Source organism: Drosophila suzukii, chromosome 2L (genome assembly GCF_043229965.1).
Source record: "Drosophila suzukii chromosome 2L, CBGP_Dsuzu_IsoJpt1.0, whole genome shotgun sequence".
NCBI classification, from domain to species: Eukaryota; Metazoa; Arthropoda; class Insecta; order Diptera; family Drosophilidae; genus Drosophila; species Drosophila suzukii.
In genome coordinates, this window is record NC_092080.1 from 17,244,980 (window position 1) to 17,260,683 (window position 15,704).

The 15,704-nt window shown below is 38.7% G+C and overlaps 2 protein-coding genes across 25 annotated transcripts in view; one reads left to right on the plus strand and one right to left on the minus strand.

The window, feature by feature from the left end:
- The window catches only part of Ndae1 (Na[+]-driven anion exchanger 1), a 32,523-nt gene that overhangs the window by 573 nt on the left and 16,246 nt on the right, over positions 1-15,704 (minus strand). For 7 of the 24 annotated variants that reach the window (XM_065862858.2, XM_065862863.2, XM_065862855.2 and 4 more), the window contains 10 exons: positions 15,194-15,664; positions 14,299-14,412; positions 13,387-13,554; positions 12,471-12,765; positions 10,762-11,707; positions 10,196-10,698; positions 9,743-10,055; positions 3,338-3,580; positions 1,803-2,056; positions 172-1,120 (listed from right to left, as the gene is read on the minus strand). In XM_065862858.2, the coding sequence (XP_065718930.2) occupies positions 886-1,120; positions 1,803-2,056; positions 3,338-3,580; positions 9,743-10,055; positions 10,196-10,698; positions 10,762-11,707; positions 12,471-12,765; positions 13,387-13,554; positions 14,299-14,412; positions 15,194-15,664 (3,542 nt within the window). In that variant the 3' untranslated portion in view covers positions 172-885. Of the gene's footprint in view, positions 1-171; positions 1,121-1,802; positions 2,057-2,265; positions 3,581-9,742; positions 10,056-10,195; positions 10,699-10,761; positions 11,708-12,470; positions 12,766-13,386; positions 13,555-14,298; positions 14,413-14,878; positions 15,011-15,193; positions 15,665-15,704 lie in introns of those variants that run through there. The other 17 variants (XM_017082347.4, XM_017082355.4, XM_065862865.2 and 14 more) reach the window with 15 other exon arrangements.
- LOC108015863 (uncharacterized) lies at positions 8,220-9,468 on the plus strand. The gene is made up of 2 exons (XM_017082445.4): positions 8,220-8,534; positions 8,590-9,468. The coding sequence occupies exons 1-2, from the start codon at positions 8,466-8,468 to the stop codon at positions 9,466-9,468; spliced, it is 948 nt and encodes a 315-aa protein (XP_016937934.3). The 5' UTR covers positions 8,220-8,465.

Sequence of the window (15,704 nt, forward strand, 5' to 3'; positions counted from 1 at the left end):
TTCTCAGCTTTTATGAAATTCTGAACTTATGAAAGACAGGCGGTGCTATGCATAAATGTTCAGAGAAATAGATTCTGGGAGCAGTAGGTGCCACACTCAAGACTCACGACTATGCACAAAATACACTGAAAACGAACGATGCATACCAAAAGTAACGAAATGAAAGATACATTTTTGTTTTTGCAGTTAGCATGTGGCTTGTTAATGGTTCGCCACTTTTTATTCAATATTTATAGTTGTCTATATTTTATATATTTTACTTTTTCTTTCGGGTGTGTCGGATGGGATGCGTGTATTTTTGTGTAGAACTTAGTTTGAGGCATAAAATATAATACAATTGTTTACAGCTTTGTCTTGGCTAGGCTAAATGATACGCTTCTTATACAACCCCCCCCTCCCCAAGATATACCCATCAGATCACAGTTCGATAAATGAGCCCCATAAAACACACAATTCGCTTTAGCTAACCAAGTCAAAGTGGAGAATATAGTAGGAAAATTGGACAAACACCGGAGATCCGATGGTTTCGGTTTCTGTTTCTGTGGCTTTGGCTTCTTTGCACCTTCCTCGATGAAATTGACTCTATAAAATTCGTTTCAAAAGTGTATATTTGGAATGCTTTTTTTCTCTACAGAATATCGTAATTTTTTATCATATAAGTAATACTTGTATATCTTGCACCTGAGCCCCAGATCAAAAGATTTACCCCTCTACTGGCACAGCTAAAAAACGTTACCAAAAAAAACGTCCCCTGGGATAACTAACTACTACGATATATAGTAAATAGAGATTATGATACGGCTGTGAATGACCAACTAGAGATACATAGATGTGTGTGTTCTTTGTGCTTTGTTCGCTTTAAATCCGTCGTAGTTTTCGGGATCTTTAGACGGGTGTTATGTTGGCCGGACTGATCTGGCTGTTGGCCAAGGAGGATCCTTCGAGTTTGGCAGCCGCCTCCTTGCAATTGCTGATCTGCTGTTGCTGTTGCTGATAATGCTGCTGCTGCTGCTGCTGAGTTCCCGTGGGATGCCCCGGACTGTTTGTCGGGGCCTCACTGTACTCATCCGCCTCGTGCATGGGCGAGAGGCGTGGCGAGAGGGCGGCACTCGGGGGGGCACTGCAGAGAGGGGGAGGCACAGGGGGAATGTGTAGACGAGCATGAATGATTTTATAGTCGGTACACTCAATAGATATTTTTCCCGAAATCACCCATATTTAAAAAAAGTTTCTCGGCTTATAATATTACAAATATTACGGTTTCAATTATCTTTTACTCTGCTCTCTTCTTTTTCTTTTTATAAGGGAATAAAAAAAAAACTCAGAAGCAATCTATAGAATTTTTCGTATCAAAATGCTTATCAAGAATGCTTACTGCATTAAAATTGTTTTTGTCAAAATGTGTCACTTTTGTGATATACTGGCGCAGTCAAACTAATAGTATAGGGCAGTTTCTTTGAAAATAATCTTCTAGCATTACGGAAACACAGTTTTGATATTCTGTGGAATTTCTGAAATTCCAATGAAAGGTTTTAAGATTAGAGTAATGCACTACAATATAACTACAATGCCAGTCCCTAAAAGGGTAGAAGTCTTAACATTTCCTAATTTTTGAATTCTATAAACTCTTAACTCCAATTTGATGGGCGATTTCTAGATCTATCTATTGTTGAGCGTAGGAAAGGAAAGAGAAATCGCTTATATACAATATGGCGAACAAAAGATCTAGCAGCTCATGAGAAGATTAGTGTGTGATCTGATCTGATCTCTCTTTCTGGACTGATCCCTTTGGAAACACTTACTGGTTGCCATTGATCTGGCGGACTTTGAGGGTGACCGGAATGATCAGTTGCTCCGAGATCCCATTGCCATCCTTGTTTATTTGCTGCCAGACTGTGGTGCGATTGACAGCCTCCTGGGGAATGTTTAGTGTGGGTCCATTGTTTCCGGGCTTGTTTCCCGATAGGGGAATGTGAATGGTGGTGGGACCCGACTTATCGGCATTGTAGTTGGCCCCGGAACCGGAACTCGGGTGATGCTGATTAATGGTGATGTCCTTCAATATAAATTTGCACAGTTTGCATAGTTTTGGGACCAAAGAAACATCTCTCAGGAAGAGAGTAAAAGATGAGTAGAAAGAGGTATAGCATATCTGTTCTAATGTTGCATAAGTGAAAGGCGAAGTAGAAAGAGCTCGCTAATTAAAAGGGGTGATGTCTAAATCAGTGGTATTGTGTCAAAGCCAATTCGGTGAAGTGTGTTCAATTTTAGATTTATGCCAAATTTTTTTATTTTTATTTGTTTAGGTTTTTTTGTGTTTTAATTTTGGATTTTGCCCATGAAATTTTTACATAAATTTTCGCTACATTTACGTGTGGGTTTTGTGTCGCTGGTTAGTTACTGGACCTCTCGACCCGATGACTATAAAATAACATAACAGGTTCCATTTAATACATTAAGGTACTTGTTGTACAGTGTAAACGTTTGACTAATTATGACTTAAGCTAGAATTTCATTTACATTTATAAATATCATATTTGTATATATATAGGGTAAGAGTAGTTTTAGAGTAGGTTCGGATAGGTAACACATTTTTTGCACTACGAAAAGCCACATAATTTCTTTCTTATAGGTTTGGCATTTACAAGTGGTTTAAAAGCGTATTTTAAGCAAAGGATCAAAAAGAAGTTAAACAATTGTATCAAAAAATATCGTATATATAAAAACAAAATGCAAAATTGCTGCATGCCATATTTTTTAAAATTAAAATGTAGGGTAGGGGGAAAACATTTACAAAATACTGTTAAAGACATGATAAAAACGTATATAACAGAGAATAATGCATATTTACATAAATGGGTAGATAACTATGGTAGCTGATTAAGATGTATCAAGACCGACAAAATGCAAATTAATCAAGAATCTATTAAAATTTGAGTTTATCGGTATCGAAACCATCGAAGCAAGTATCGCTAATCGTTGGTTTTGTGCGGGAAACTGGGCAGCACTGCAAACGCAAATGAAATGGGCAGCACTGGTCCGTGGGATTTTCTTTTGCTTCGGCGTGTACGTGGATGGGGGCGTGTGGGTGTTTTCTTGTCTAAGTGTGCGTGTGTGCTCGGTGGGTGTTCAGTGTCTTCTATTTTTTAAGCAGACTGCTCTGTGCCTCGAACTCCTTCTCATTTGCATTTGAGGTGGAACAGCTGATGAGGACAGCGCCACCGGCACTGCCCGCACCAACAGACCCAGCGACGCCACCATCGAGGCCCGGCGGTTTGGTCACCACCCGGCCACGACTACTTTTTCCCCAGGGGAAGATTCGCGCCAATAAGCCCACCTCAGCGTCCAGTTTGTGAAGGTCATCTGCCGCCGCCCGCTTCGTCATCTCCGGCATTATGTCGTCCAGAATCTTCAGCTCGCGACGAGTGAATACCAGATCCAGGGCCTTTCGTATACCTATCATCACCACCAGCATCAGGGGAAACAGGATTGAGGTCTGCGAGAAGGACTTGATCAGCCACAGAATAATGAGACAGGCCAGCTGAATAATGGTGAACAGGTGGACGCGTTTGATGGGAACCTGTAAAATAAGTCAATTGGAACCATTAGATGCCGTCTTTAAACTCTCCAAATTAAAGGAATCAGTTACACATTCATATATATAAATGAAAATCTGTGGTATTCCACTCGTTATATAACTAAGCCTCCATTTTTTATGTACGACTATCAGCTTTTTACTTGGCTGTGAGCAATTTGTAGAACGTTGTTGCTAAGCTACAAAAGTAATAAAAATCTCGCTCTTTAAAAAACATAAATAAATTTAGTTTTTATAAATCTTCTCTGACACACAAAACCTCTGCGTACATATGTATCTATATATTACAAAATTCTCATTATGTAATCTGATATAATTTAATAATTTATTTATAAGTTTTCGGCAGGCCTTATTCCTCTGGTATTTGCGAAATCTTAATAATTATTAAGATTATTATAATAAATTTAACTTTTAGAAAGCATACAAAAAAATGTTTTTTTTTAAGTTTGGGAAAGAAAATTATTAATTTCGGATTGCTAACTAAACAATTCGCAGCGATATACACATTTAGTCAGTATTATTTGTTATAATTAATCATAATGATTTTTTAGGAATTTTAAATTGTAAAAAAAATATGACTAAATTTTAACATCAAAGCTAAATTTGTTGATTAAAACTTAAAACTTTCTAATATAAATTTCGTCGCCCTTTGAAATATATTCTAGTCTTGTTTTAATTTTTCTGAGCTAAAGTTCTAAGTTGTGAATAAAATGAGACGAATTCTGATGATATTTTTATTTGGGATAGCCTTACAAATGACAGTGGCTAGTTTGGAAGTGAGTTAATAGTTTGGTAAGCACAGTACATTGAAATAAATCATATTTATTCTAGGATTCTAGCTGCTCTGATAAATTGAATCTAATTACCGAATTTTTGGATACTCGGCTTAAATCATTTGGTGAAACTTTGAACCTGAGATTGGAGAGCTTCGAAAATCGAATGACACAATCGGAATGCTCAAAGAAATCAACAATTCGAAATGGATGTGCCCCATCTAGTGATCATGGGTCCCTAGTGGAAAGTATATTCAACAAATTTATCGATATTACTGTTGCGAGGATGAGTGAAGGGGATTTGGAAAAATACCTACAATACTTGATAGATCTGTATGACTTACAGATAAAGAATGGAAATGTAACCAAAGCGAATATTCCTTTTGATTGGGAAAAGCATGTAAAACACCTGATTACTCAATATAACATAATGGTGAAAAATGGAGATTTAACCGAAAAGAATTTCCGTAAAAGTATAACTGCTTTTGATCCAAAAGATATGAATATGAATAATATAATGAAGAAATTTAAAATTTGGAAAGAGGAGAACAAACTTAATCAGGAAACAATTAAAAATGGAGATTTAACGGAAGAGAATGTCCCTAAAATTTCTGTTTTTGATTCAAAAGATTTGAATATGAGTAATATAATGAAGGAATTTAAGATTTGGAAAGAGGAGAACAAACTTAATCAGGAAACAATTAAAAATGGAGATTTAACCGAAAAGAATGTCCCTAAAATTACTGATTTTGATCCAAAAGATTTGAATATGAATAATATGATTAAGAAATTTAAAATTTGGAAAGAGGAGAACAAACTTGATCAGGAAAAAATTAAAAGTGAAACTTCTCCGAACGAAAACTATGACAAAACAGTTAAAAAGGCTTCCACCGATTATATGTGTACTGACAGAACTTCTACACACATTAAAGTTGATGAAAGCGAAAGGGACTTAAAATCTATATACGATGCGATGCAAATCGCGATCAATGATTATAGATCATGGCAGAATAGTTTAAATAACCGTCACATAACCACCAACGTAAGCAACTAACAATTTCTAACGATACATGAAAAAGTATCTATGTATACGTATTAATTATATTAAAAACTAATAAGAGTTGCCGAGAGGTCGATACAATGGATATGAGTATGAAAACTAAATTTTAAGTATCTTAAATATTAAATATCCTGATTTGATCACAATTATTATTTACTGTACAATAAAAAGAAAAATAAATGTTTGCATTGCCCCTTATTTGAAAATTTACAGTATGAGGTCAAAATGGAACAGAGAAGTATGTGGTGCACAAAATATATATTTATTGAAGTTTTTGGTTTTATTTTTAAATAGTTCATTAGTTCATTATATGTTGTTGTCTTTATCAATTTAAGAGTGTTAATGACTATCGAACTTTGTTCCAAGCCAACAATCTTTAAAGTCTCTTAAAGTTATGAGTAATGCGAAGAGAACTTTTTGCCTCCTCTTGTATATTAAAAAATTTTGTGATATATCACTAGCCTTGAGTCTTAGACTACGATTTGGGTATATACACTGTAGAACGATTTATTTTCCTGCCAAACTTTAGTAATTCCTTTGAAGTTGTTCGGGGTCAGAAAAGAGACATCTTTTATCAGTCAAAAGAATGACGCGTGTAGTGCTGAATCCGCTCATACATACAAACGAGTTATCTTAATCGAGCGGATGCTGTGGTGTTTGCAATAAACAAGACAGAGCGCTACAATCGAGTGCCTCGACTATCAGATACCCGTTACTCAGCTAACCTATGAGTTGCGCAATAAAATATTGGGTCGAAGAGCTTTTTTTGAACGAGTTCTATTTGCTGGGTTATTATGTTAATGTTAACTACACACATCTATTGACTGGCTTTGACGTTATGGTTAATTGTTTTACAATATAGTTATTAAAAGGAATAAGAAGGAATATTAAAAAAAAATTCCAGGCGATTTAGGTATTAGGTATTGATGAACAAAATCAATTTTAATGTACACTGTGCTGAAACCTAGCGCTGCCTAGCTTTAAAAGTTTCCGATATTTAAGCGTTCATACGGACAGACGGATGTGTCTAGATCGACTCGGCTTGTGATCCTCATCAGGAATATATATTTTTACTTTACAGGGTTGGAAACGCTTCCTTATACCTGGGACATACATTCCGACGAATACAATATACTTTTTACTCAACAAGTAATGGGTATAAAAATTGCTACAAAATTAAAGGGAATTTCTTACAAAAGTGCTCCTCCCTCGGAAACTTATCTCAGTCTTATTTTAATTTTGCTGAGTAAAAGTTGTAAGCTGTGGACAGGATGCGACAAATTCTGATCATTTTAATATTTGGGATAGCCTTGCAAATGACTAACGTTGTTAGTTCACAAGTAAGTTATTAGTCTGTCCAGCACAATGCATGTCAGTGAAATATATTCGTTTAGGACTCAACGTGCTCTGATGAATTCAAAAGAATTACCGAGTTTCTGGAGAGACAGCTGCAATCATTTGGCGTAGCCTTGAACGAGAGATTGGCGCGTTTTGAAAACCGACTAACACAATCGGAATGTACAAAGAAATCAACGATATACGATGAAGGATACCAGAATTTTAATTATGGCTCCCGTGTGAGGAGTATAATCGATGACTTATTCGAGATTTACGATGCGAGGATGCGGGAAAGGGAGAATACTTCATATACCAATAATGAACAAAATGAGCGCCAAGAATTGAAAAGGACCACGGAAAATCCAAAAAGTATACAAAATCGAGTGAAAGATACTTGGGACGACATTCACATACTCAGCGGAATTTCTGGGATTGAAAATACAGTTGATTCTGTATTCAGGATTACCGAAAACATAAAATCAAACTTTAAAAAATTTAAGGATCGGCTTAATGCGAAGAGAATTGAAGAAAGTACTACAGAGAACACATCTACTACTGACAGCTCTTCTAGTGACAGTACTGAAATGGTCTGGATTCCTTTAGAGCAATATCTAGCTTTGAAGAACAGAGTTATGATGAAAAATAATGAAGAAAGTACTACGACTGACAACTTTTCAACTGATAGTAGTACTGAAACGCCCTGGATTCCTAAACAAATGAATATGCATGTCTTAATAGAGCAATTTTTAGCTTGGAAAAACAGAACTAATAATGAAAGTAATGAGGAAAGTACTTCAGATAATATTTCCACTGAAGATGTATTTACTGACAGTACCTTTTCTGAAAGAATTTCTCACAACGGGGAATTGACTACTACTACTGAAATGTCCTCGATACCCAAAAAAATGAATATGGATGTCATGATGGAGACATTTTTGGCTTGGAAAAACAGTACTAAAGAGCAATTTAATGAAAAATCCTCTTTGATGGAAAATAATGAGGAAAGCGCTTCAGAAAATATTTCCACTGAAGATACTGACAGTACTTTTTCTGAAGGAATTTCTCACAACGGCGAATTGGAATCAAAAGAAGATGTGTTGACTTACATTTTAAATAAATATTATAGCTTAAAACAGAATGGGCTTATTAAAAGCGACACAACTAAAACTGGATCTGTAAAAGATTCGCTGAACAGCGTAATGGAAAGCTATAAAAAGTGGAAGGAATCAGAAAACCGAACGTAAAATAAAAAAGTATAGTAAACAAATTAAATAAATCGACCTGTTTTGTCGGAAGCGGAATATTGAAAAATATTTATTTAATATATTATAGTTCTTATAATACTGCCAAGTTATGGTTTGTGCATAGAATATAAAAATAAGCAAATTAATAATAATTTTGCTTGAATGTCAAAAAAGTTATGTTAATCACTTATTTCAATTACAATGAGTTCGCTCTTTAAATATTCATATATGTGAAGCTTTGATAAAAGAAAAGCTTAAAAAGTGTTCCTTAGTTGTCGGGCACTACGTGCTAATCAGTTCCGCCGGATGTGGCTTTTTTCCAGAGAAACTGCATGGCTTCAGATATACATACATACACAACTTTAAAATTTCACGTATAAAGTTATTCACTCTTGGAAATACATTTCAGTCTTATTTTAATTGCGCTGGGTGAGAGTTCATAGCTGTCGACAAATATGCGAAAAGTCCTGATATTTTTTCTACTCGGGGTAGCCTTACAAAGGACCACAGTCGTTAGTGCCCAAGTGAGTTGATAGTTGGTTTAGTACAGTGCATGGCAGTGAAATATATTTGTTTTAGGACTCTACCTGCTCTGATGAGTTTAAACGAATAACCGGATTTCTGGAGACACAGCTTCAATCATTTGGTGAAACTTTGAACAATAGATTGTCGAGTTTTGAAAATCGACTGACTCAATCGGAATGCTCAAGGAAATCAACGATTTACAATGGACGTTTCCCGATTTTTGATTATGGCTCCCGTGTGAAGAGTATTTTCAATGACTTTATCGAGATTTACGATGCCATGATGGAGGAAAGGAAAGGCGAGAAAGGTGAGAATTCGGAAAGGATCACGGAAAGTCCAAAGAGTATACAGAATCGACTAAAAGAAACCTTGGAGGACCTTCGCAAGCTCGATCGGATTTCGGCGACTGAAAGCACTACTGTGCCTTTTGATTGGGAAGAGAATTTAAAACTGAATATTTCTGAACTGATTACATATTATGATAATATGGTTAAGGGTGTTACTCCCCACTCTGGAAGTTCTTTGGATAGCCAAGTCTATACAACCGAAGAGTTGGATAAACTCATACAATACATGGAAGAGCAATATGACAAGATGTTGGAAGATGAAAAAAAAGCTGAACAGGAAATAACAAGCACTGAGGGTTCAACTGCTCCAGAAAGTACTACTGATAGCAATAATAATATTGCATATGAATCGGTATTGTCTCCTGATTTTAATGTAACTGCCCTGATTGAGCAATTTAAAATTTGGAGTGAGGAGAACAAAATGAAACAGAAACTTATGGATAAAGAATTTAAGGGAAATAATGAGGAAACTACTACTGAAAACACTTCTAGGGATGATACTTCTACTGATGTTTCTCCGGATTACAGCGAGAAGTCTACAAAGTCCGTTGAAACAAGTAAATGGTTGTTAATAGAAAGGGTTTAAGAAGGTTATTTATAAGAAAGGAGCGGAATTAGAGAATTTATATTAATGTAATTCTTTGACTAGACTCTAATTCCATAGTTGTGAAAAGCTCACAACAAAACTGTGAAGTAATAAAACTTACTTCTTAAATATTTTATTAATCTCATATAATACTGCATTAAATGTATGTAAGTCGCGTTTCTAATAAAGTAAACTTTGATCAACGCTGTTTAAGGAGCATGGAATTCAACATTCTTTTGGAAAATATTTTAGGGGCCTTGAAATGGTAACTCACCTGGCGCAGGAACATATAGTCCGGCTGGTACTTGGCCGGCATGAACATGATAAGTATGCGATCGAAGAACTGCAGACCCTTGAGCGAGGCCACGCCCATATAAAGAAAGACGCCGAACAGTACTGGCATGGGAATGTGACGGAGCAGCGGGGTTAGCAGCACGGAGCCGCCGATGGTCAGGAAGATCAAAATGTGGGTCACCCGCTGCTCGCGCACTCCCAGGAACTGTGGCTTCTCGCCAGGGGCCGAGCACTCCGATTCCAGTTTCAGCGAGTTCACGTGGTTGATGCTCAGCACGGTGGCAGCCACGAACCTGTATATGGGAATATATTATATTATTTTATTTTTTGTTTAAGAACCGCTTTAAAAATGATTAGTTCTTATAAAATTATTTTATGTTTTTATTATTACCAGAAAAAACAATTCTTAGAAATACTAAGACTCAAAACTCACCAAGGTAGACCCATCACGCTGCAAATGGCGATCAGAATCGAGAGTATGAACAGATCCAGATGGTAGCCACAGCCCTTCTTCAGTTTGTTCTCTTTGCGATTCACAATTACGGCCGTGATCTGTTGGTCCATGAAGATCAGGATGGTTCCGAGCAGGGCGGGAAAGACGGCAATTATTGGCGACCACCAGGGGTTTTTCTCGGAGAATGGCGGAATGAGCCAGCCCCTGGTGCTCAGCGTGGGCTTCAACTCGTTGGGAACCTCCAGTTTCTGGGTGGGCACACCCAGCGAATAGTCGAAGAAACTCATGGCGAAAATTGCGATCAGCACGGAGAAATCGCTAATGTACTGGCGAACGATCGAGGGGAAAAATAGGGCGTTCTTGAACTCCTTCAGAACGGTGGAAATAAGGAAGGTGCCGGCGCAGAGAACCACCGACATAAGGAATACGTTTTCGGTGGGCGGGCTGCCACAGTCTCCACCAACCAAGGTGCCATTGTAGGACTGGAAAATTTAAATTAGTTAATATTAGTTAATTTCATAAATTTTTTTAAAGACATCACCTACCTCACAATAGTCCCAATTGTACTTTGCATACTCGATCACACTGGCATTGCTTCCGATTGGCGGTGTACAGACACAGTCGTATATCCCCTGATTAACCGGAAAGTTCTTACCGATGACCATCACATTCTCAATGGCCTTGTAGATAAAGATGAACGCGATCAGGGTGGCAAAATTTTCCTCGGTGAAACGGGTGATGTAGCAGACTAGGGCACTGGCATCAATCGCGGTCAGGACGATACAAATGCCGGCGACCCACATGCCGATCCAGAACCGGAAGGTCATATATTCCCAGCCCATCTTCAGACAGAACTCGTAAATAATTGACTCGAAGACCAGGACTGGACCGGTGGACCCGAGAATTGTCAGCGGCTGACCCGAAAAGAAGCCATAGCCCATGCCACAAACGAACCCGGACACCAGGGACTCCATCGCAGCCATGTGCTTGCCAGTGGCCTCCGCCAGAAGACCGCCGAACGTAATGATCGGGGACAGGCAGGCGAAGTACAGGAAGATCCAGGAGGCCACACACTGCATGGACAGGGAGTCCTTGTAGTCGCTAAGGTACCAGGGTGCCTTCCTCTTGATGTCGTTAATGAGGCCTCCGAAGAGTCGCCCCGTCCGGGACAGACCGTTCTCCTCCCTCAGGCGCGCCTCCTCCTCCTCCTCGTCCACCTCCTCCTTGGGCAACTCTGGGGGACGCTTGCGCACTTCCTGGGAGGGAATGGCCGCCGGTGGCTCAATCCGAATGGTGGGATCCCATTCGCCCGGCGGCAGCACGGTTACCGCATCAAGGAACTCGTCCACTCCGGACAGCAGGTGATCCCGCTTGCGGGCTCGGTACGCTACCTCATGGAAGATCTCGTCGGACATTAGGGTGGCCATTGCCCGGCCGATCTCGTGGAAGTTGCTCTGACTGCCGGGCGGACCAAGCAGGATAAAGACGAATCTGTAAGAAAGTAGAGGCTATTAGTATCAGGGATTTATGTATACTATATGTTAAATTATTGTAGAGTTTATTTTAACTTTTGATATGAAATGTTCTCTCAGTCTAACAGCTAACATTAAATACAAGATAATAATTAATCAAATTGTAAATCTTTATAACAATCGAAAAGTCATTAATAACATGTCATTTATTTCATTGCAAGTTATAAATTACTGTCGAAATTTATTTTGTGGAAAATTTCAGTTCACACTGGAAGTTTATGATCATAATAAGCTTTTTTTGCTGTGGGTAATAAACAGATGAGTCCATTAGGTGCCTAAGTTACTCAAATATTTGATGGGTTGATTAAAGTTAGATTTTAGTTTATCAAAAAAGGTCTGTGTATATTATTTATATACATTTATATAAAATATTTAGTTCCGGAAACAAACAGATAAAGTAAGAGCCATATAGAAAACTTGTAAGAGTGTTATGTAAAATTGTATGATACATAAAGAGATAGAAATTATTGACAGGTTTAGAATAATATTGTAGATTACATAAAAAATAAAAATTAATATACTTTAAATCTGATTAATTTTCAAAAACGTAAATTTTAAAAAATCTATTAACAAGATTACCATTTGATAAATTGTATACAATTCGAAGTTTAATATAATAATGTGTTTTTATATGACCTTAAAAATCGGAGTCCGATTGCTGTTTTAACCAAACTACGGCCGAAAGTCACTCCTTTTCTTGATTGTCAATCCAGAAAACCTACCTTGTGGGTACGGGCACCTCGGTGAGATCGCCCAGGACCACCGCCTGACTCAGGCGGATGAAGCAGGATAGAGTTCGCTCCAGGAAGTCCACCTCGCCCACGAGGATGTTGCTGGCCTCGGCGCCCGGTGGGATCTTTCTCATGAAGTGGGTGTTGCCCTTGTGCTGCTGCTCGCTGAGCTCGGATCCACTTCCTGGCCGGGCCATTGACTGGTTGCTCGGGCTCTTGACCATGTCCTCTGTGATCGACGGCAGGTTTTGTGCGGGCCGCGAGTGTTTAGAATTAGATTTTTTCTCTGCATTAGTCGCGATTTTTTTTTTTCATTCGGGTCACGGGGTGCAGGTTTTGGTGTTGTGTTTGCATTATTCAAGTTATTTTTGGGATACGTGCGTTGATAGGTATTACAATAATAATAATAACAACAACAACATGTAGGTCAACACGTTACAACGGAACAACATAAAAAACATACGAAAAAAGAAGTGCAAAAGAGAGATATTTGATTAAATTCGGATTCATCTAAGAAGGCTGGAAAAGATTTCAGATTGAGTTCAGATACAGATAATGAAGCATGCAAAATATATAGGAAAATAGTTAGTTCTGAAAGTATGTATGTTAGGTGGTGATAAGCGTGCAATTGTGTGTGAATTCCTTTGATCTAGATTTTCTCTTCAGAACCATTTCCTGATTTTCCAATTCTGCTCGATATAACCTTCATGCAAATTTCGCCACTTCGTATGCCACTTTTTTCATCCAATTTTATTTACAAAACTGCGAACTACCAAGGATATATTCAATGTATATTTCAGGGCAATTTAAACAATTAACAGTCACGCAAAATTAAACGGTAAACGATAACGAAAACGGTCAGTTCTTGAGTTTGTTGGATATGGTTTCTTGAAGTGGGGTTCTTTACCGAGCGTTCTGTTGCTGGGTTTTCCACTGGGCACCGTTAGGAAGCGACCCATGCCGCTGGCAGCGGTGCTAAGACTTGGGTTTCCATTGGATCCGGGCGGTCCCGGTTCGCTGGCCGTTAGGGAAATCGGAGTTGTGGCCCCCAATGTGTTGCCAGAGTGCTCTTCAACTGGAAAATGTTTGTGTTTTTTTGGGTTATAATTAGGTTGAGATTCTCTAAGTATCTCGAGCTGGTCTGGTTCATCTACACTGCTTTCGTAGAGGATCTAAATATTTTGTTTTCTTACGTTATGCCTCTTATAAAAATTATCATTGAGAGGTTCCCAAGCATAATGATTTGAAAATAATACATTTCTGACCACCTATCGATATATCCCGTTCTTAGGGATTATAAATCAAAGTATTGACCAAGTATATAAAGAAATACTAAATGTAAATTAAAATTATTTTAAAAGAGGGTGTTGTTTATTGGATTAAACAATTCTTTCTTGGATTCAGAGAATAGAACAAGGTATAAATAAAATTGTGTTCGAAGGAACGGGGCTTATAATCGATAGAGTATTATAAAAAAGTAGGTAGAGTTAGAGAATAAAGTTAGGGCGAGGATAGATACGAAACATAATATATATTTCATGTGGTTGATCTTAATATGTTGGGTAAGTTCCATTGGTTAAATATAAGTTCAACGGTTTAAATCGTGTAGATAGACAGCACAACAAATGGGGTATATCATCATAGAAAGGGACTAACGAGCTCTTAAATATTATTATAGTTGGTTATACAGTGAGTAGATTAATAAGTTCAAGGAGTAGAGAAAATAGAAGAGTCAATGACAAGAGATAATCATCGAAAAACACAGCGTGCTCTTAATAGGTACAGCAAAGTACAGTAAAAACCATTGATGAGGTATTACTTGGCATGGTTTGAGATTGCGGTTGTCCTTGATTTTGGGCCTGATGTTGGGGTGATGCCCCGGCATGGAACCATGTGGTGACCCCAATGGCCCCCAGGTGGGTTGAAGTGTCAGCTTATTGGGTGAACGACAAAGGCTAAGTTATTTCTTGATTCTTGAGAGACTACCCCATTTTATTAGCAATGTGTATGAGTGATTAATGAATGATCACGATTTCTGGGTGGTAAGAGGGCACTCTAAAGGAAGATTCCTCTTCAGGGAATAATATTAGAAGTCATTGGAGCAGCTTAAGTGTTTAAAGGTCAAATTAAATTATATGCCTTAGGATTTTGTTTATTGCGGTTTCTTACAATTCTGTGATCTAGATTTTTCAATAAGGGGTGATGTTTTTTAAGGAGGGGAGATTCAAATCTCCGCATTATAACTTTAGCTCTTAGCTCTTACTTTTGATTGGCTAGTTTCTGGGTGCTTTTTTGTTAAGTGCAAGGCAACTGAAAATACGGCTTTTGTTTTCAGTATACAGAGATTGCATAGGGTAGAGAGTGGTGATGGGATTCGCTTTCTAGTTCTAAGGCTATACCTGTGGGAACAGCGAGATAACAACCACGCTGATCCTTACTCGACACATAGAGGGGTGTCTGGGAATTTCCAGTCAGATCCAGGCCACCTGCCGAGCCATGCAGTGAGTGCAGTGGAGTGCTCTTGCCCAGGTCTGAGTTATTAGTATTAGTTCGGATCGGATGAGAGTTTTAGACACTTTTTGACAGAATGATCCTAAATGAGGTGATCTGAGTGGTGGGCACTTAAACTCGCAGATGGATCACAGATGCACACCAAACGAACGAGATGAGCTTCGAGTAAACCTATGTGATGGTCGTGAAAACCCCATACTCACTTTTCGATGACGAATGATTGCGCATATCGGCCAGGGATCGTATAATCGGCAGTCGCGTCTTTTTGGCATACTCGTGCTGATGACGATGACGTCGCAGGAGGGCATCCTTGACCTTGTCCTTGACCCCGGACGGCAGGGTTCCCGCGCTGACCATGTGATCGCAGACCAGATCGGCCATCACCTCCAGATTGTGGGCCTCCATGTCCAGCATCACGCTTCCGTTGACCAGCAGGCGACGCAGCTCGAACAGGGAGTGAAGGGAGAGGGTGGCCACGTGGGGCTTCGACCACCGATTGCCACCCTCCTCCACGTCCTCCTCGAATTTGATCCATCGAGCCGTCTCCTTCCACTCGATCTCGTCGCCCTCCTTCACCAGCATCCCCATTTCGGAAAACAGGGGATGGGATACATGTGTGCCGTCGTCCACATCTTCGCCGAGTATAAACTGAACGCGCTGGGCCGGGGGAGTCACTATAATTTCAAGGATACAGTATCAGAAAAGTGTGGTCTA

Excerpts from the sequence above, each read along its gene's own strand:
- LOC108015863 (XM_017082445.4), top strand. The coding sequence starts at position 8,466 with ATGCGAAAAGTCCTGATATTTTTTCTACTCGGGGTAGCCTTACAAAGG. Across the intron at positions 8,535-8,589 it reads CCACAGTCGTTAGTGCCCAA|GACTCTACCTGCTCTGATGA; the intron begins GTGAGTTGATAG and ends TATTTGTTTTAG.